The sequence below is a fragment of the Lingula anatina genome, chromosome 1, assembly GCF_051362555.1.
Source record: "Lingula anatina isolate TDL-2025a chromosome 1, LinAna3.0, whole genome shotgun sequence".
Lineage (NCBI taxonomy): Eukaryota > Metazoa > Brachiopoda > Lingulata > Lingulida > Lingulidae > Lingula > Lingula anatina.
The window spans coordinates 9,834,153-9,855,924 of NC_141767.1; the positions used below are offsets into that span (position 1 = coordinate 9,834,153).

General features: G+C 33.5%; 2 protein-coding genes across 4 annotated transcripts in view; one reads left to right on the forward strand and one right to left on the reverse strand.

Annotated features, from left to right (window-relative positions):
- Positions 1–13: 13 nt before the first annotated feature.
- LOC106156590 (corrinoid adenosyltransferase MMAB) lies at positions 14–15,437 on the forward strand. Its single transcript, XM_013531912.2, has 9 exons — positions 14–177; positions 321–382; positions 1,463–1,556; positions 1,844–1,907; positions 2,255–2,327; positions 2,550–2,647; positions 2,996–3,060; positions 8,735–8,794; positions 13,213–15,437. Exons 1-9 carry the CDS (start codon positions 41–43, stop codon positions 13,310–13,312), a joined length of 753 nt encoding a protein of 250 aa, XP_013387366.1. The 5' UTR covers positions 14–40; the 3' UTR covers positions 13,313–15,437.
- A 1,602-nt stretch (positions 15,438–17,039) lies between these two features.
- The window catches only part of LOC106156583 (somatomedin-B and thrombospondin type-1 domain-containing protein), a 41,197-nt gene continuing 36,464 nt past the window's right edge, over positions 17,040–21,772 (reverse strand). For all 3 annotated transcript variants that reach the window (XM_087016580.1, XM_087016577.1, XM_087016585.1), the window contains one exon: positions 17,040–20,084. In XM_087016580.1, the coding sequence (XP_086872706.1) occupies positions 19,796–20,084 (289 nt within the window). In that variant the 3' untranslated portion in view covers positions 17,040–19,795. The remainder of the gene's footprint in view (positions 20,085–21,772) is intronic.

Sequence of the window (21,772 nt, forward strand, 5' to 3'; positions counted from 1 at the left end):
GGATGTTTACGACTGCTATGCATACTGGGATATTTTCAATATGGCAGCGCACATATGCAGAAGTGGAGCTGGAGTTTTTCTTCAAAAAATTTCAAATTCCTCAAATATATGTCGTGCAACATTGCCCATTTTAACTCATCTTAATAGAATGTGGCCAGCACTATATCACACGTCGAGGTAAGGTGCATACAACTTGAAATTTAAGTCCTGTCGATAAATATTTTGTTGAGAAATAAAGTGACAGATTAACTGCCATTGACTTTGATACCGTTAACTGTTTGACTGTTGTTTGTTATTTAATTAGTATTTTGTCATTTCAGTTGTCTTTGCAGTAGTGAGGAGCGCAAAGGGCCTAAATTATACACAGGCACTGGTGATAAAGGTAGGCTTACGAACAGTGCAGTTGGTCCGGTGCAGATGTGAAACTCAAACTGAACATTTCCTTGCTATTCTTTTCTTAGTACTGAAGCCATTTGACGGGCAAACATTGAAAGAGCAGCAAGTTAATTGTTGAAATCATTTGAGTAGCAGAGACGTTACCCAAAAACATAGAAAATTTAAGACTTACATTTATAAATTGGGGAGGGGAGGGGTGATTCTGCATAAGTACCCTTGTTTTAACTTTTAGTCGTGTCCCTTAAATGCGCAATACACTGCAATACAGCACAACACACTAGAGAAAACAAGCCAGTGGCAGGTTATCACAGGAAATGGAAACAAAATAGGTTGACATAAAAGTGAAATATATTACCAGGTAATAAATATCATTGATACAGCTTAACAAATTGGCACGACTTCTTTATCGATCAGTTGGCGAGTGACTCTTTAGATAGGCAATATGGCGGAGGACCCAACCTAAGCAAATCATACCAACTTGTTAAGTTGTATAAACAATATAAATTACCTAGCAATTAACTTCGCTTTAATATCACCCATTTTGTTGGGAGTGGCTGTTTTCTATGTTTATTTTTAATGGACTCATTTTTTCTAGTGAATTGCACTGTGTTGTGTTGGCGCAATATGCATTTTAGAGACATCATTGTTTGACCTCATGTCTTTGATTATCTGCTTTGCTTGCTTGTGATTAATTTTGCATAAATGCATTTTTTAAAAAGTTCTAATGATTAATCTATTGCTTACTTTTTTTTGGTTCTATACATGCAGTTTTAATTGAGGCATAAAAATGCATAAATAGTATGACTACTAGTAGTTCACTGGATCAATATGCATTTTAGAGACATTGTTTGACCTCATGTCTTTGATTATCTGCTTTGCTTGCTTGTGATTAATTTTGCATAAATGCATTTTTTAAAAAGTTCTAATGATTAATCTATTGCTTACTTTTTTTTGGTTCTATACATGCAGTTTTAATTGAGGCATAAAAATGCATAAATAGTATGACTACTAGTAGTTCACTGGATAAAATTGTTATTTTTTTGAATATTTTTGTTTGATTAACAAGGTACTTCAGCCACATTCACTGGTGAAAGGAGATCCAAAGATGATGTTATATTTGAAGCTCTTGGAACAATAGATGAGCTGTCATCAGCACTTGGGTAATCATGATATCTCCTTTTAATAAACAGACTATAATTTTTTTTGTAGCTTTCATTTAATGGCATGTCATTAATGTTTAAAAATTGGAAGTTAATCAAATTGGAATACCATGACAGTTTGTATGATATACTTATTGGTTATTTGTGATTTAACTGTAAAATGTACTATCAATACATCATGAAAAAATTACAGCTCGGTCAGCTTCTCTTTCAGTATGATGTAAAATGTAAAACTTATTTCCCAGTATAATTCTGTTTTTCAAATACATCCCTATTTCTCACTTCAGACTCACCTTGGAATTTTTTAAAGAATCTGACAAACTTCAAGAATGTATTCCTTATCTTGATCAGGTGAGGTTGATTGAAATAATTGATTGAAATAATTATTTTAGTGATTTATACATTTTAGACAAACTTAATTTAAATATATACATGTAAAGGTACATTATTCATAAAGATGAACAGTAGATTTTTAGTGCATATTTAATATTTGCTTTATAACCATAAGGCCATTTTTAGTTTTTTTTAATGTAAAAGCCAGTGAGTCAGTCATATTAATGTCATGTTCAAGAGCAATATTGTGGCTTCAAGTCTTTGCACCATAGACAATGAAAACCCGTTTTACAGCATTTCAAATCTAGTATAAAATACAACACTCCTCATTCAGTATGAACTGAATAATGTCTTTTATGTTGCAGATTCAGTGTGTACTGCAAGATGTTGCCTCCAATGTTGCAACACCTAAAAGTTCAGCAAGACAACCACATCTTAGTAAGTTTGTACAATGTATGTGGACAGTTGATGATACTGATTTGTGACTAAGTAAGTCACAGTAATGCATGCAGTAAATTAGCAGTGAATGGTTTTTGATTCAAATATTGAATTATAGTTATTGTTTTGTTAACAAGACTTGTATCTCAGCAAAATTGTATAAATATTTCTTTCATCTGAAATTAAAAAATATCAACAGGTTATACTTTTTTCTGAATTAAGAACAAACATCATTTAGTCATCTGAACACCACAGACTTGGAACAGTGGATTGACTTCTTCCATGATGAATGTCCACCCCTGAAAAACTTCATATTGCCTGTAAGTACCTGGCTGAAGATAAACAAAGGATTTGGGCACAAATACAGACTGTGAACTTGTTTTAGTGTGACTCTGTAAAATGATAATTGATAATTTGTGGGGTTTTTTTTTCAAAACCAGCTACTTACATAGTTGTGCTGTTTCTTATGGTTGCAGTATTTAATTTGGAAATTAGAATTTTGGGCAGTGATAGATCTGAATTTAAAAGGAAATGTTTCATTCATTAGTAATTTTTACCTTTTAATTTTTTCCGTTGCACATGTGTTTGGCATTACAGTTTTAAGGGGGGATCCATACTACTGGAAAACCACAGCCTCTTCACTTCAAAAGAAAATTTTGTACTTCCAGTCTGGCGGAAAAGCAAGTTCTTCTTTACACTTGGCCAGGGCTATCTGTCGAAGAGCAGAAAGAAGGTATATTTACCCTTGCGCATGATTAAGGACTCTAAAGTGTTTTCATGGAAACAAAAATTCAAGTGTGCCACATGCCATTTTGTTTTCAGAGCAAAAAGAGTAGTTTCACACTTCTATCAAATTGTTTGAATTATGCTTTGTGAGCCAGGTACACCTGGATGGGAAGAAAGAGTAATGAACTGATAAAATTTCCAGCTATTTTTACCTAGTAATCCTTATTTTAGTAAATGAAAGAAACTGCCTTGCAAAATAAACAGAAAATTTAGATTGTAATGTTAAATTGAATGTGGATTGAGGAATTTCCTTTTGCACTTCTGTTTTTTTTTTTGACTACTTAATGGCTGTCTTGACCACAACATCTGGAACAAGGCGCCGTGAATGGAAGTCAGACTTCCTGTTTGAATCATGGTTTGTTGAATTTGCCATTACCTTGGCAGCCACACTAAAGTCAGTATGACATAACTGTTATACATTATTGCAAGCCAATTAATACTGTTGGGCGAAATTGAAATCGCTCTGTCTGTGATTGGAGTTGATTGTGCTGAAGTTAGTGAATCCACCTCCACAGAAATGCCAAACATTCATACCATTAACTTGGGTGCCTCTAGTTTCTATAGTGCTGTGTTAGAAAAACATTTCGCTCCTCTTAAATAGAATACAAGTGTAATATCACAGGTAAATCAACACTTGATGTTCATATCCATTTATATACCTGAGTGAAGAAAGGCATTGGGTTTAAATTGCTTGAGTACAGAGGAAGAAAACTATCACATATATCACTATCACATAAGCTCGTGTCCACCTAGCTAATAGTCTAAGCAAATCTTGCCACATAATTCTTTAGTTTCTGTTAGTTTCAAAAGTAAGACTAAATAAGAGGTGTGCAAGAATATTAATAGTCCATACATGTTGCAGTGCATTTACTGATTTTCAGTTTACAGTGCATCATGCAACAGTAACAAGAAGATTGCATGTCATAGTTCTTGTGAGTTACAGATAAAGTTGTTTTTCTTTCTCCAAATTTCCATTTGACCTCTATGGTTGCTGGACACAACTTTTAAAAATGGGTTATATGTTTAAGAAGTCCTAAATCGAACTTGACTCCTGGATATGATATATAAACAAAATATGAATACCTACACACTTAAATAACTCTTTACTTGTCGCAGACCATTTGGAAAAGCTGTAGTGAAGCCATCTTGAGCAGTGGGGAAATGTTTAATGCATTTGCTGAATTTTTTCCTTTAATTTTTTTTCTTTTTCCTAAAATTATTTGCTTGGATGGAAAGAATTAGGTGAGACGTATCTGCAGAAAGACGCAATTAGATTATAAATTCATTTTTATTGGTTTTGGTTTTGGATTGAGCCTTAGATAAGTCCCTGTGAGTAAACACTGACTGGAGATATGAACTGAGATGAAATTGGGATGATTCACTCCACTTGAGACCTGGGCAAATAGATCAATGTGACATTGAATCACAGGGAACTGTCTCTTGAGATGTCAATGATCTGTCATTATTGTGGTCAGAATACACTGTACTTACTCCTCTTTGTGGTTTGTGGTATTTTCACTGGAAGTTCAAGAGTTCACTCTCAGGTGTTTTCATTATTTTTTTTTCAAGTTTTATGATTGATATTCTTTAGAAGTTGGCCTCGTACAAAAATGATTGGTTTTCACATGGGAATATCAGTTTATTTTGATAGTGTTAGATGGATGTCAAATACCTGACAAATACTGGACTGGTTCCACTGTGGGTTTTGTTGGTAAAATCACAGAGGCATGTGTTCCTTCTTACAAAATCAGGTAGTCTTTTTCAGTGCAACTTGTAGCAAAAGGAAAGAGTTGAATAAGTACTTGTCTTCTAAAACTGTCTGTAGTAAACATTGAGAAAGGTGATTGACCACCCTGGAGGTTAAAAATTGTGCAGTGTGTGGCTAATGTCCAGTTTAGTTGTATGTGGCTAATATTTATCTTGTCAGTTATATATATGTATATATATAATATCAAATATGTTTTTTATTCTTAGTTTTTTTTTACAAAATGCATCTTTTAACATTAAAGGCCCTGATTAAAGCTGCTTACCAGACACTACTCTTTTGTAATCCTTTTGTGCATATTCTCCAATCAGGTGACTCTAGTCACAGTGTTATATGCACCTGTGAAATATGTCTTTATATGTGCCAATTTCATCAATTTTGGTGTGTATGCACAAATGGCCTTGAGCCTAGAAAATATTAGTAAATGAATTTTAATTTACTTATTATGAGTAGTCAGTGCATTTAAAACATAATGTCAAATACTCATCATATAAAGTTGTTGTAATTATCTTCTTACCCCCCCCCCCCCCCCACCACCATTTTCACTGAAAGCCAATATGTAATATTAGATTTGCAATCAGTATACAATGTCAGGTTATTATATAGTAACTGGAGAAGGTGTTTCTTTTCAGTTCAAAACCACATAAACTTTGAACATTCAAGCCAAACAAGGCCCCATCCATCCTCTTCTTCTCCATGCCTTCATTAGTTACAGATGCCAAATAACTGCAGCCACTTTCAGAAACCACAGAAACGAGAAAAATTTCCTGTTCCCTTTTAAGTACCTGGATTTCTCCCCCAGGTTAAACTAAAAATTTGACTATATACTTATTTGGTGGAATTGGATATGTTGTTTTTTCTATGCCCTTTGGTGCATATTTGCACATTGATAGTTACTATTGTTTTGTTACTATTGTTATACTTGTATTCTATGTTTACTTCAAAGGAAAAGATGCTGTATTTTATTATTTATGTAGAGCAGTAAAATACTATAAAAGACTTTTGTCAGCATCATTATGTTTTATTTATTATACATATTATTTCCCTTAAGTCAGAAGAAAATGATATGGAATTATGCTTTCTTCTCTAAGAAGTGCTTTGATTATGGTATATACATTAGCATTCCATGGGTTATCTGAGGATTTGTGCAGTCTATAAATTGTCATCAGTTTTATTTAAAAAAGGGATATAGTCAATCTCAAGGACTGTATTTTTCAGGATTTATACACCCTAACAGTGCATTATTTGGCGATAACAACCAGAATCCAAATGCAATAAAATTGCACACTGATGCCATTTTGAAGAATGGCTTATTTTACAATATCATGATAGATATAAGGTTTTATAACCTGTATAACGGTTTAATAAATGTACAAGCTGATATAATTTCTAAAAATGCAGTGATTCCGTCTTGCAGGATATATAATTCAGAAACTTCATATCAGTTAGAATTGAATCCGAATAATTAAATTATGCACAGACTTAAATGCTATCAGTGACACACACATCATTCTGGCAGCATATTAAATTTTATTAACTCACTACAATCCAGTCCAGATTAAAATTGCACCCTGATTTAAATTCTAAAAATTTCACACATTTCAAACTTGCAGCATATAAAACTTTATAACAGTCACATCCAGATACCTTTTGTATTACTCATTTTACATATTGCATAACAGTGCTCCCACCTGAACACATATGTGACCAGTAATCACATGTGCCAATGCTGCGGCCTGGTAAAACACATGGTTGTGGTCAGCACAGTGTGTTCACAAGCATGACTCATTGTAGTGTCACCTGAGACAGGAGTTAGTCCAGTATTTTATGTGTCTCTTGTGTCACCAGCTTTTCGACTTTGATGTTTTAATTAGAGAAATACATTTAACCCCAGTGATGACTTCATTTGTCCATTCCTATAACTTGTATTTATAATAAATTTGATATATAATAGTGTACTAGTAGTATGTTAGTACATGCTGTTTACAAGGGCTATCCCCACTCTTCCACTGTATAACCAGTATTTATATTATTATAAAAAAAGAATGTGAGGGATAAGATATTACCTAAGTATTAATGTTGTGGTGTAAATAATTTAAACAGTGATGTAAAGCAGCATTAAGGCATTGCTTGGGGTTAGGGTGACTAACATTGCTACACCTGCAGCTATCAATTTCCACCTAAAAATGTCCAAAAATTTGAAAGAAGTGCCTGAAATGAAAAATCTTTATTGTTCTTAATGCAATGTTACAAGATTCCCATTAAGGGGCTCCTATTTATTTTCATTGGATGACACTGGAATGTCATCAGAGCGAAAAGAGGAAACTAACTAGAAACAAGAAAAAGGTATAGAATAATTTGAGAAATTAATATAGTTATGTTTTGCATTTATAGAACAATTTTGAAATTCTCCTTCCCATGAGATGAAATATACAAAGAAATTTCAAATAAAGAAAAGAAGTGACACAGAGTGCATTTTTCATTGTCCTTAATCATGACTGAGATATATGAAATATTTTAAGTACTCCTTGTTAATATGTGGCCTTTGCTGAACATCTGTGCCTTACCTGACAAATTAATTATAGAGACGACAAATAAGGACAGGTCACCTGGCTGAGATTAACCCATGAGCTCTGGTTTTGTAATTAATGGTTTTAATTATATGGATATTCATCTCTTAATTGGTTTCCAAATGCTAATTGGTTTGTAATTTGATTATTGGGCTTTCCACTGTATGCTGTCATTATAGTGGTTTCTTGTCTTTAACAAGAGCTAAACAACTGTAATTTATTTCATTACATGCTTTGTGTGTCAGTGCTATGGGTATGTGGGGGTTATTTATAATGATATGTATATGTAAATAAAGAGAGAAAGAAGAAAAGACTAATTATTAATGCTCCTATGTAGACATGCAAACTGCCCATTTTGTGAATTTTGTCACACTAAGTAAGACTGAAGTACTTTTCCAAAAGAAAAATAGATCATTAGATAAAATACATGAAAAATATAATGATTTAGTAGATAAATAAAGAAGTTACAAATTAAATGAAAATGTCAAGTGATTATAAAACTAATTGTTCCAAAAAAAAAAAAGGTACATTTGAAAATTATTTATAAGGCAAAACAGTGCTTGAGAACATAGATTTGATATTTAAAAAATGCCTTTTGGCAGTTTAACATTAATTTGAGAAATTTAAATCATAAACAGTTGATGTTGAGTACACAAACAGAATTCAACTGTAAAAAAAAAAAATAAAATAATAATGAAAATGAGTGACCCCATAGAACCACAGAGGACCACCTTGGTCTGTGTAGAAAACAAGCAGGATGTGGTACTTGTTTTAATGAAGATCTGTAGCTCTGAGAACCTTTCAACTTTTTGTGGCAATCAAATAAGCACCACTCACATGAATAAAACACTTCTTGGAGATATCAATGTGATTAAGGGTGTTACTAATTTTCCTTGCAGGAGATACTCTAGAATTTAAAGCTATATTACTTATTTGATTCTACATTCATTTGCCCCAAAATGTCTTTTGCTTATGCTATCATGTCTTTACTATTAATCACACATAATGATGACCTCCTGCCCTTTCTGTTTTTGCTTCAATTTTGAGTTAAGAATATGTTTTTGATGTAGAACCTCCTCATTTTCTTATTCTCCAGGTATCAACTGTGCAAACTACAGCTGTAAACACTCTCTTTACTTCTCCTTTGAAATGTCTCAATAGAATTGTGTTTAGGTTTCTCAGTAATTGTCAAAAACATATTTTACAGTTTATACCAGAAAATAAAACACAGTGATGATTGATGTGAATTATTATGGTTTTATATTTGCTATATTTTTTTCTTTCAGAGTTGTCCCTTTACAAAAAGCAGGAGAAATAGATCCAGAACCATTGAAGTATTTGAACAGGTATTTTCATATGATTAATAAAAGATTAAGACAAAGTAAAAAGTTTGATGGAATGCTTTCTTAAAAAATGTCTGTTCAAATTTTCATCACTTAAAATTACCAGTTATGTTCCATTAGACTTGTGTATATCAAGAAAACACTTTCTTAATGAGTTATCAGTGTTGACTTAGAAAAAAAAGTGAGGCCAGTTCATTTTGGGTCATTCTGTACCCTTTTCTTAGTAGACTATGGTATCAGCTTTACCATTACCAGTGTGTTGCAATAACACCATTACTGTTATCAAGACCATTGCAAAGTTATGAGATTATCCCTGATGTTATTGTGGTTTTAGTGTGGTTTAAATATAAGGAAAGAGAAGTTATTTAAAGCTACACTTTTTGGAGAACCCTGCCATTTTCTGTTAGGTAAATTATTTATAGAACCAGTGGGGGTGGATGGAGGAGAAGGCCTGTAACATTTCACGTTGGCAAATTGTGCAATTTACTCAGCTCTCAAGGTATTAATTTCTGTTTGAACAAGTTAATTTGGGTACCTTAAAAGTTGTTTAAGCAACTAATGCGGCTGTTGCTCCAGCAGTGTGGATAAATGAAGATACTGTTGTTTCTACAAAGTGTGAGTTAGGGAAACGGCACATGTAAGTTTTATCTCTGTCAAACACTTTGTGGACAAAGCTGTTTTCTTTAGATTTACATCTGTTTCTGAGGGTATCTTACACACTAAATGCTCATTTGAAAATAATTGTGAGTGGATATAATGCAACTTCTTGCACATGTATACAGATATTGCCTCTGCCATCCACATGCAATGGGAATGTATTTTTCACAATATTACAATCACATATTGTGCCATATGTGCAGAGAGAGGAAGAGAGGGAGACACTAACAAAGACAAGAGGAGACAGACACACATGAAGAAACAGGCAGACAGACAGACAGCCACCTACACCTTCACACTAAAGATAATGTATTTCCTGCACATCTTGACAATGCAACTGTACAGCAACATATGGTAAACCTCTCTGCCTTCCATTGAAGATGACAGATACATCAGATGTGGTTTCTGTCTCATAATTTTACCTGCTTACCTCGCATCTCAACTCACCTTTGATCTTACAAATAATTGTAGGTAATTACCCAACTAAATATCCATTCCAGCTGTTCGTTTTTGATTAATCAGTGATAAACACCCATGAAATAGACCAGTCTTTCGTTGAGGGGCTAAACTTAGTCGCCACTGCCCTGGACATTAGGTCTACTGTGCCTGTGAATGTTATGTAGTTCTGACCTGAGGATACTTGTTATTGCATTGAGGGCAGGGGATTTATGGTAATGTACCTTATTCCTATTACTGAAGACCAGTGTTGAAGTTTTCTTGACCTTGTTATTGCAGAAAAACATCTGATTCTTGTGTTGATAGAACTCTTATGTGAAACATATTTTTTCTCTTGAAAAATATTGCTGACTGATTAAAAAATAAATGTTAAACAACCATGGGATAAATTTCTTTTTTGAAAGAATTTTGTCTCCTTGCATATATCTGTGTTCATGTAGTCCAAAATTGATCCACCTAATTTACGATAATTTAGTTACATGGATAAAAAAGTTGTTGTGTCATTTTCACTTTAAAAATCCATCTGAAATTAGATTTGTAAATGTTATAAAGATATGGTTGAAGGTCAGGAGATGTTGCATGTCATATATAGTACATTACCTTACATCAAGCCAATAAGTCATTAAACAGTTTTCAAGCTGTTAATGATATCAAACTGATAAAAATGATTCAGACTGGGAACCTAATCTTTTAATCTCTAATCAAGATATACAACTATATCATTTCAATCTGAAAGTGACATTATCCAGAAAAAGTCACCACATAAGGGGTGTTTGCGCATCTGGAGGAAGACGTGGAATACAATACATGTCTTTATTTGTGGTGAAATTTATGGAATAAATTTTATCATTCGCCCATTTTCTCTCGTGAAATACCACAAATTTTTCACAAAATTTCAAGAAATATATTTAGCAATAATGAACATTCTGATATAACCAAGTTTTATGTTTGCACTCGATCCATGCTCTTCTATTAAAATGATCTGACTCACAACCGATGATAACTAATCATTGCAGCATATTAGAATATACAATTATAGCCCATAAATTTGCACCCATATTTAACCGAGCCTGTCTAAATTGTTTCCTATGGCATTACACCATAATATTTACTGTTGACAGGCATTGTTCTGCTGTGATTTTTCACAGTCCCTGACAAGAGCACAAAGGCCTATTAGATTTTATATCAAAACAAGTGTAGAAACCACAACCACATTTGCCAAGAATAATTGAGGCAATTTGTACTTGGTAAAGCTTGGACTTTTACTGTTTTGATGTTTATTTTGCTAGTGTTTGGTTTATTTGACCTTTTTTGTTTGTGGTTACATGACCAATCTGTCAGCACATGATTTAAAAAAATTCATATTTTGTAATAGTAAAACCCATTGCCTCTCTAGGACATTGGATATAAAAATACTTGGGGACAAGGACTTCTCTGATATATATGAGATCAATTTTTTTCTAAGATTGCACTTTATAAAATGACTACACGTACAAACTGACATGATTTGAAGATCAGACCACTGCCAAAGCAAAATGTAAATAATGATTTTTTTAAAATCTTTCAGAAAAAACGAAAGGTTAACTGAATTCATCTGAATTTGTAAATATTTTCCCTTCCATCAAAATTTGTGAAGAACTGTTTGTCCAATTACAAACCAGTTTTAATGGAACCATTCCTTAGTTACACAGGTATCAGACCTGAAGGAGGGAGTTCAGGTACACCAGGAGGGAGTCTTATATTTACATACATGTTGTTTTACACTTTCCTCTGTGGTTTAAAGATGGAGGCGTAGGTGTATTATTATCCTCTTGCCTCATGCATACATCATCACCTGCAAAGTGAGGTTATAATGGGGTCATTCTAATTGATGCCTCCTTCTAATAGGCTTGTTAATTAAGTGGTAAGAGATCATCAGATTAATTAAATGCTAAGTAAGGCACTTGTTAAGAGTTCACAGAAGGTAATCCAGTGTAAAAGGTTGGCAATATATATTCAGATTGGGTGGATTATTTATTTACATTTACTGTGTTTTTGTTTTTGAAACATGCGATGTCATTGTGCAGAAATATTGCAGCAAGTGTTCAGTACTACCATAACAAATCTGTTTGTAAGTTGGCCAAGTTTTTATTTTTTTATGTATGTTTTGGGTTTCTTTCCATCCCAGCAGTGATATCGAGGGATGATCCTGAACTTTTTGAATAAACACAACACAAAGAAATTACACTCAAACAAAATATTCACCCTGTTGTTGTTTACTGTTTTGTGTTCAACCTTCTTTGTTTGTACAAGTGAGAAAAACATGAACTAAAATTATTTCCTTAAATACAAGAATTGTTAACAGTTAATTTTAATCAATTAAACATTTATCAACAGAAATAACAAGACATAAGATTAGATTGCATCTTTGAGCCTTTGCCAGTATATACAAATGAAGTGTAAAATTAAGGTCATGAACTGGTAAAATATCCCTAAATATTGGTGTCAGATGAGGTTTGAAAGTATTCAAACAGATGTGCTACTTATTTTTAGAGTTCTGGAGAAAATTAAGCTGATGAAAAGCCATTTATTTTTCATTGTGTTCTTACAGTGCAAAGATTAGCTATTACCAGTGAGGACAGGGCAATTTTTTATCACTTTGTGTAAAAATACATTTGAAATAGAAAATTAGATTAGATGATATATAATCTTCTGTTATTTTGTATACATTACTGCTTAATATCAGTTTACAAACCAAAGTAAATTTAGTTTTCACCTAAAATGTGTTTGAAAGAATTGGTGGATTAGATAATAAAGACTTTGGTTATGTAATCCTGGCTGTCAGCAAAAAAAAAGGTACTCACTTATTTTCTTCACTAAATATCATTAACCACAGATCAGTGATTGAATAATAACTCCTCAGTACATTGAACAGTTATTAATACAACTTAAAAGATATGGTATGTTTATGATAAGAATATGAATTATTGCAGTTTATTGAGTGCTAAATGTTTTATTGTTACATTTGCTAGTTCTATACACATTTTATACAGATATGATTAATACAAAAATATGAAAAAAGTATTAAAAGACAACGATTGCATTAACATTATATTTTTCTCAGGGTCATTTATTTTTTATAAACATGTTAAGTGCTGAAGTCTTCCCTGGAGTTTGTATTTATAACTACACAGTGTCCCAGACAGTGAACAATCAGAAACAGTTTGAGAAACAGACTTGGGGTATAGATTTCTGTTTTACCAGGGATACACATTTCACAGTCTATTTTCTCTCCAGTTTTCTAATTTTTTTCACTTTTTTTTTCTCAGGTTGAGTGACTTCCTGTTTGCAGTGGCCAGGTTTGCAGCTATGAAGGAGGGACACAAGGAAAAAATATACAGAAGAATTCATGTATCAGACAGTGACTAATAGTATACCAAATATTAAGTAAAGAAGTATTAAAAACAAGATACTGAGATATGAAATAAGAATTGGAAATAGGAAGTGTACATCTTCATCAATAAGCAGATGTATGTTATCTTCCGCATGTTGGGTATTATTCAGTTATGGAATGGCTTCTTTGCCTTGCAGTCAGGTTAATATTGCAAATGCTTATTTATTTTTGGAATGGCTTCTTTAACCAACAGTCATATAGATATTAGACCTGCATATTTATATTAACTTTTTGATGCGCAGATACTGTGAAATGAACAAAGTGACCACAATGTCATCATGGTTGTGTATTTTATCAGAGTTTATCAGAGCTGAATAAAAGCATGTGGCTTATTTTTTGCATTTATTTTAACTAATTTTACTACACTTTGTAAAGCATATGATATACTATTGCACAGTGTAAAGCGCCATGCAAAGTGGTTCTCTACATGGGTAAAGGTGGTGTAAAGGACCCAACTGATAATGGCACAAAGTTTTTGAGTGCAAAATTTCCGAACTATTTTAACGTCCCTGGACTAAGGCTCCATTCTTTTTACAAAAAGAAATTCCTGAAGATTGAAGAGTTTGTTGTCCTCAGCTGTACCTGCTTCCTACAACCTTTTGTCCTCAAACCACAAGAAAACACTTGACATCAAACTTTGAATTATAGACATAGAATTGCCTCACCACTCAAAAAAGGTACTGCTTGATTCTAATTTCAACCATCTGGCAACCCTCCACCAGATGACAGCACTTGTGCTTTGGGAAATTCTGTAGGAAATGAGTAAGTTACTGGAGTGGGAATCACCCAAGATATCCTAAGACAAGGCCTTCAATACTGCATGATGTCATACAAGACTAGAAAATGTCTAAGAATCTGTGTGAAGAGGGGTTAACTTTTTAATGATGAGGAAGAAACTTCATGCGTTGGGAATGTTTTTGTAAAAAGCAATGCAAAAGTGACATCTAAAACGTGGAATATTTATTTGTACTAAGACTAAGACTGTAAGACTATAATTTGAAAATGAGAAAATGACCAGAAGAATCTCTTTGTATAAGTTGAGTCAGCCTTTATTTTTATTCATTGCTGCACTGCACTCCCTAGTCTGCCATTATTTCTGATCCAGCTCACTTCCAAATCTCATGAAATTTTGCTTGATTTTACACTGTGTCATGGGACTTTGGGCTATTTTGGATGATTCCCATTGTAGTTTATTATTTTTTTTTATCTGTTGATTTTTTTCATGACATGTAGCTCATTGTATTGGTTGTTATTTAAATTTTTCTAGTTGAGGAAAGACCTAGCATCATTTCTAAATTTATTTTTAAAACTTTTTTTTCAAAACTGAGGAGTTTTCATAGGCAAGAAAGACATGTTTTATGTTAATAATGCTTTAGTTTTGATTTAAAAGTGATGCTTATACCATAATTGTATTCTATACAGGACTTTTCAAACAAAATTACTTCTTGAAAAATCAGGTGGTGGTTCAATATCTTCATTATAATGTAAGTTTCATTGTAAGAAAAGATGACAAGACAAGAAGCCACCATTGACATAATGGAAAGGATACATGGTTTTATTGACTTCCGAGTGAACTACATGTTTACAGACATTCATGGAGAGCGCTGTGGCTACCTGTAATCACTTCGTCCTGCTGAAAATTGATAAAAGCTGCTTCCTAGGTTTTTGGTTTAGGTACTTTTACTCCTGCCAATTGTCTTGTTAGGTCTAAGTTGTTAAATAATGTAATACCCATGATGTGGAAGGTTTGGTATTGTATTTGCTGGGAATGACATTATTTATTTAGATATCATTGGTGGAGAAGCATTTAGAAAAGCATACAGAATGTTCACTTGAGTGTACATGTATTCTTTTTATTATCAAGTATGCTTTATACAATAACATTTTACAGCATCTTAAATTGGATGTACATTGTGTAATGGCTGCCCACCACATACTGCTAAAGAACAATGATTTAATGATGGATACACACAAAACAAACACTTTCATTTATTTGAATTGAATAAGAATGCCTCTGTTTATTGTAATATTAAAAGCTAGCAAGCAAACCAAAGCTATAAAATAAATTCTGCATTTTCGTGGGCACTGATAACCCTGTCAGTAATTGTGTCTTTCCTTCTTTCATTCTTTTTCACTTTTACCCAAAGCCCTCATGATCTTGCATTTGCTCATTTAAGAAGCATGCCTCAAGTTCACAAAGTTGACAGATAAATAAGATAGGAAGCCTCCTAGAGTTTATGAATCACAGCAGAAGGATAACACTAAATCTTCATCCACCACTGGCCTGCTGTGCTGCAAGATGTACGGCCCTCCTTTGATCCAGCCTTTCACTTAGTCCGCTAATGCATGGGAACACCTCTCTCATTGATGTTGCATTTTATGTTTAACCTAGTTGATACTCTGTGGAACTGTTTCGCTTTACCATGTACATTGTACTTTTAAATCCCAGTCTCATTTTGCTTCTGTTTAGGATGGAGGGTGCCATCCATTTACAGTTTTCCCTTTTACCCCCTCTTATTTCCCACATGTGCCTTTCTTTCTCATCCCTTCCTTCTCTTGTATGTTCCCTCCCAACTCCTCTTCCTACTGAGGGTTTCCTTCCCTTTTTACAACTTGTCACCTCACACTCTTCCTCACCATCAATTTAATACTTTCCTCTTCTATCTCACCAAACCCCCCTTTTCTCTCCAATTTTAAACTTTTATTATCCCTGCAGCTCATCTCCCCGGGTGTACTCACTCCTCCTTTCAGAAGTTCACATCAAAACATCTTGAACCTTGGCCAACCAAATAAAGAGGGAATAAGTAATAAAGACAGGTGGATTTCTAGTTGATTTATCTCATCAATTCTCACCAGACGTCTCTGATCACACTTGCAGGAATGGTACGCTTGATGATCACAAGCCAATGTTCAAAAACTGGAAATTTTTTTTCTGCTCTGTTTCAAAAAAGTTTCAGATAACCATGGGTAACAGTTCAGGATTTGTAAGTGTGATCTCACTTTCTTCGTTTGGTGTGAGCAAGAGATTCTGTTGGAGAATTCAGATTGTTTGAGAGTTTTCAGGATCCTTCTGATATTCCATGGATAATGACATTCTTAGTGGGAATTATTTTTCCAAAACTGCCTGAGCTTTATTACAGGTAAAGATCAATAATCAGCTACGCAGCATCAAAATTAATTTTTTTTCAATTGATAAAATGTTTTATGGTAAGAAAGATGTACAGTGACAAATGTTGCATGTTTCTGAAATGATATATCTTGACAGATTGCCAGTTACACTACGTTACAGGGGAATGTGTAACAAATCATTCAAATGTGAGAATCTGCACTTCTCAAGTGCCTGCAAATAAATCTGAACCCAAGGAACTGGTGTTTGGCAGTCTTCTTAAGCTTGTACATAAGACTTTAAAAGAAGTGGGGAGTGAGTTCAAGTGAAATGCCAAAATAGTTTGAAATGCCTCAAAAAAGCATGCATTTACTTGCCTCAAACCAGGCCCATCTCAAAGCAGTCTGACACCACTTGGATTAAATTCCATAATTTCTCAATATTCTTTTAAGTACTTGCTTGCTTGAAACTTGTTTTAAGAAATTGTGTAATTTTGTTTTCAGGGCTGTTGTCTTCAAATGTTAACACATTCTATCCTTTTAATTTTATAAATTTGCTTTGTTTAATAAATTCTGTTTACAAAAAGACAGTTTACACACATTTCAGAACATACTTTATTACTGTTTAAAATATAGATAAAAAATTAACAAATTACTTGCATAGACAGATATTAAAACTAAACATGTTATTTATTATGTATTAATCAACATTGCATAGAAGCACACACTATCTATCTTACAAATAATAAATATCATGGCAGCTTGTATGATCTAAAATAATATTAATTGGTATCAGTTACATGATTTATAGCTAAAATTTTAAACAAATGACCAAAGGTGAATTCCAATGCACAGATTCTATAAATTTACATTAACTTTTTCAAAAGCAAAAAATACATTTTCAGACATGATGTTAAAGCAGTTCTTGGAAAATTTGTAAAGTCTGTCTAGAATTAGTTTATTCAACAACCAATCATAATGCATTTCATTTCTTAGACATTAACATAAATCAAAATATTTTGTGACTATTTCCAGATAAGTAGTGGAATACTGGACCTTGAGCAGAATGTTTCTTGAATCTATGTCATAATTTTGGGCAGACAGATGTCCAGTTTTAACTGGTCAGTCCATTGACCGGCCCTGATGAGATAGACATTAGGTACATATTAACAACTATTAAAATACAGCAATTAGAATCCCTTGGTGAAACCAAACATGATTTAATATTCTTACACATTTTGATAGGTCTCCCCGGGACTGATTAATACCAAGTACTTTCCCTGGTTTACAATCAACCTGGTCCAGGCTACTCTCTCTCTCTATATGTATATATTTGGTCAGATACCCCGAGGTTATAAAGTCCACATACACAGGAGGAAAGGTGTGGAATATTATCCAAATCTTTAAATGTACCTGAGGTTTTATATTTATATAAATTTACAGATGCATAGTTTTTATGCGCACCAATCAGTTAGATGAAGATAAAATTCCAACTCAGATCCTCCTGTCTTCACCTCACCATCCTGAATAATGTAAAACCAACCCATTAATACTAGATGTAACATATAAGAAAGAGAAATTCCAGTCAGAGGCAAAGTGATCATAACAATTATAATAAAAGTGCCTCCCTCAACCATCAACAACATGAGTTAATTATTTAAAAGATCTACATCTATATCCTAGATACGATTTCAGCACTGTTCCCCAAATGCATAATTGACAAATGAGGACATTTGTACCTATTTACAAGTGCTTACTCAATTTACTGAATAAAATGGCCAAAGCAGTATGCACTTGAAATACAGTTGCATGTCATATTTTCTGAAAGCTCAAAGAACCAGCAGTGTAAGTAGTTTATATTCCAAAAAATATGAGGTAGTGTACTACAATTTGTGTACAAGTATGCGGAGTGGGTAATTTGAGCAAAGGCAGCTTCTGCAACACTAGAATACCCATGCATCCTATTTAAACTACTAAAATCTCAAACTGTACCAAAGAAAATGCCCATGATCAAGTAACACATTTTCACTTTTTCATCTCATCAACATCATCATGCTTATTTAAAATAATGAACAACAGACTTAAATGCAAAATCTGGTAAAGACTTTAAAATGCTAAGTTACTGTACAATATACTAGAAATGGTAAGAATTATTTCCCATAATTCGTAAAAAAAAGTTTCTAGATCAACTATGTTAATAAATCTAACTGGAAAATCTATGAAGATTACAAATGTACACGAGTTCCATATGCGATAAAATTCTACAATATGCTAAAAATAAAAAAAGACAATTTTCAACCTTAAAATCCAATGAAGTTCTGACATCAATTTGGCAAAAACTTGAATTTTCAATTTCTGAGTCACTCTGATATCAATTTGGCAAAAACAGGAAAAGTAAAAAGTATTAGTATACCCTGAATTCTTAACAGAAAATATTTTGAACCACATTAAATCAATCCCTACCTTATTTAAATAATATTGCTAAGTTTATCTTATGTATGCAAGTAAACTATATTATCTTAAACCCTTCATATTGGCAAAAGCTGCACCTTATAATGGAAGATCGGTGGGAACCCTTTATACTTAATATAAGATTTACGTTAAAGTAAATAATCACTCAGCTGTACTATTACTTAAAACACCTGTTGCATAATGCTACTGATATATATTTACAAGAAATGACTTTCACAGGGTTCTCAGCAATTTACTATTTGGCAAAAAATTCAGACAGTGGGTAGATGGCATGATAACATTGCAATTACTGGTAACATGTCTGATTCTGCTCAAATTCACTTGACACAACGGTATCAGGATTTTTTTCATCAGTCATCCGCTTGCTGCTTGGGTGGGATTGAACTGAACCCAGCCAACAAAACCGCTGCAGAACAGACCCTGCATGCTGTGTTGATATCTTTTTCAAGGGGCAGACTGTATAAATGTGCTGCAGTGGTTACTGGGTTCTTATAACATCTTATACTCACATTGTTGTGCTATACAACTAAATCCATACCATACTAGCTGTGAGTGTGGCTATACAGAATTTACAGCACTCTCTAATGAGAAAGCCTTGAACTGTCTGGTTTTAGTTGTGTCTGGAGTAGGAAATTTGATTTAAAATGTACATGATTTCCATTTTGCAATACTTTGTACAGCTGATACCGCACTATCTTGCCGGCATGAGGTTTCCCATTCGGCTTTTTGCCAGCTAGGGTTATCTAACTATAATTATAATAAAGAGAAGGGAGGGGGTCTGTACATAACTCTGTGGTAGTTGGGAAAGGGTATAGACACATAGACACTATGTACAAGTTTGATTTTTTCCTAAATAAATCTCTCCTCAGGTAAGTATCAACTCAGATGAAGATGAAGTCCTTCCTAGTACCCTCATCACATCGTCCCTCTTTGTGTACAGTCCTCATTATCCATTTACCATGGCAACCGCGTGCATTTACAGCATTCCATCTCGTGATTTGGTTAATGACACCATGTCCTTTACAGCGGGTGCCTAGACTCTTCCACATGGCGGTGGGCTGGCATTCAACACATATTTGGGCTCCCTTCTCCAGAACCTTTGCCCAAGGGGTAATGTTGGATTTCTGGCAGACTCTTCTTGAAGAAACAATCTCATAGGTGGCATAGTAGCTGGAAGGTAAAAATAAAAAGAGATAACAATTTAGCTAATGGTCAAAAATGGACAGGCACTGGTTGTTTAATTACTGACTCATTTTAAATTCTGGTCTACTGGGCATTAACCAATAAAGATGCTACACTAAACTGTGTGGAACAGGAAACAATTTACACAATGATTAGTCTAATTTCCATCACAACATTGGAACAGATACCAGAAAATTGAAACAAATATTCACTTAATCAAATAAGACTGGCGCCTTCAAACAGAATTTACAAGATCAAATTTATGGTCAAATTAACTGCAGAAATCTCTTGTCCCTTGGTAGAAATAAATCCTAATAAACATTCATAAAAATAATGGGAGAAATTGAGATCTCTTCATGCAGAAATGTGACTGAACTTTTATGACATTCTGTACTTAGTACCCATTCTAAACAAACCAGTTTATTCTGACAGTCAAATGGATACACCATAAACATAAAAGGCCATTCAGAATGAAATGGTAGACAAATAAAAGGACTGGTAACAATTTTTGCTGGTAATTAAAAGTTGCCAAACACTCAAATGACACTTTTTATGTCCCATTGCATTTCTATTGACCATTAAATGATTGACAGAAGTTTGGAATTGTTAGAACTATAAATATACCCTGGAAGTCCAATGCAGAGACAGAGTAGATTGGTTTTTGGCAGTTTGAAGGATTTCATCTTTTTGCTTACTGTGCTCTGATTTGCACATCTCTGTTTTATTCATAGACCTAAAAAAACCAAGCCATTTTCCACCTCCCTATCACTATGAAATCTTATTAGTCTGGGAACCTTCGGAATTCAATTTGCCTTCATTTCTCCAAAGCTTGGAAAAACATGTAAGGTTTTCCTTTGCACTGCAGAAAAAACATCCCACAATGCATTCCAGATTGCCCAAGGGAAACCATGGCATAAAAAGAGAGAAACCATTAGAACCTGATCAGTTGCTCTGCATTTTTTATCTTGAGAAAAAACGCATAACAGCAAATGTATTTTTAACTATAAAATAAATAAATAAATAAATAAACAGATATATAAATCAACAAACAAACAAATAAATCAACAAACAAGTAAATGAAGCTTTTACCTTTTAATGGTCTTTTTGTACCAAATAGAAATATTTTTTTGAGGGCGGGGGGGTTGTTGAAGTATAATGCAATTTGCAGATATTGGCTAAAAAAATTGACATTAACATTTTGTTAGTTATGTTATGAATTGACTGCATTTCTTGAGTACTAATCACTCAAGCAATATTTCAAATCTTGTCCCCCTCAATAAAACATTCAAACTCAACCCAAACATTACTGTGAGAAGTTTAAGCACCACTAGTAAATCGAAGTAACACATGTGCCAAACAGTGCTTGTCTGAACTAAAATTACAACTTTCTTTATGTCATTCACCATATCTCTGCAATAACACAATAATTTTCTTCTTCATAGAATCCTAAACAAGGTGCACCCACATGCATTTCTATGTACTTATATTGAATCAAGCAGCAGTATATAAAGAAACCAAGTTAGCCGTAGGCTAGCTGTGTTTTTTTCCTTGTTACAAGGAGGTAATGGTCAATGCTTGTGTGGTTTCTATTAGCACCATGCTAGTGAAGTTGTCTGAACAATTATGCTGTTTCCACAACCTGCTGCTAAGGTTCTTGTTACCAAAATGGCAAAGGT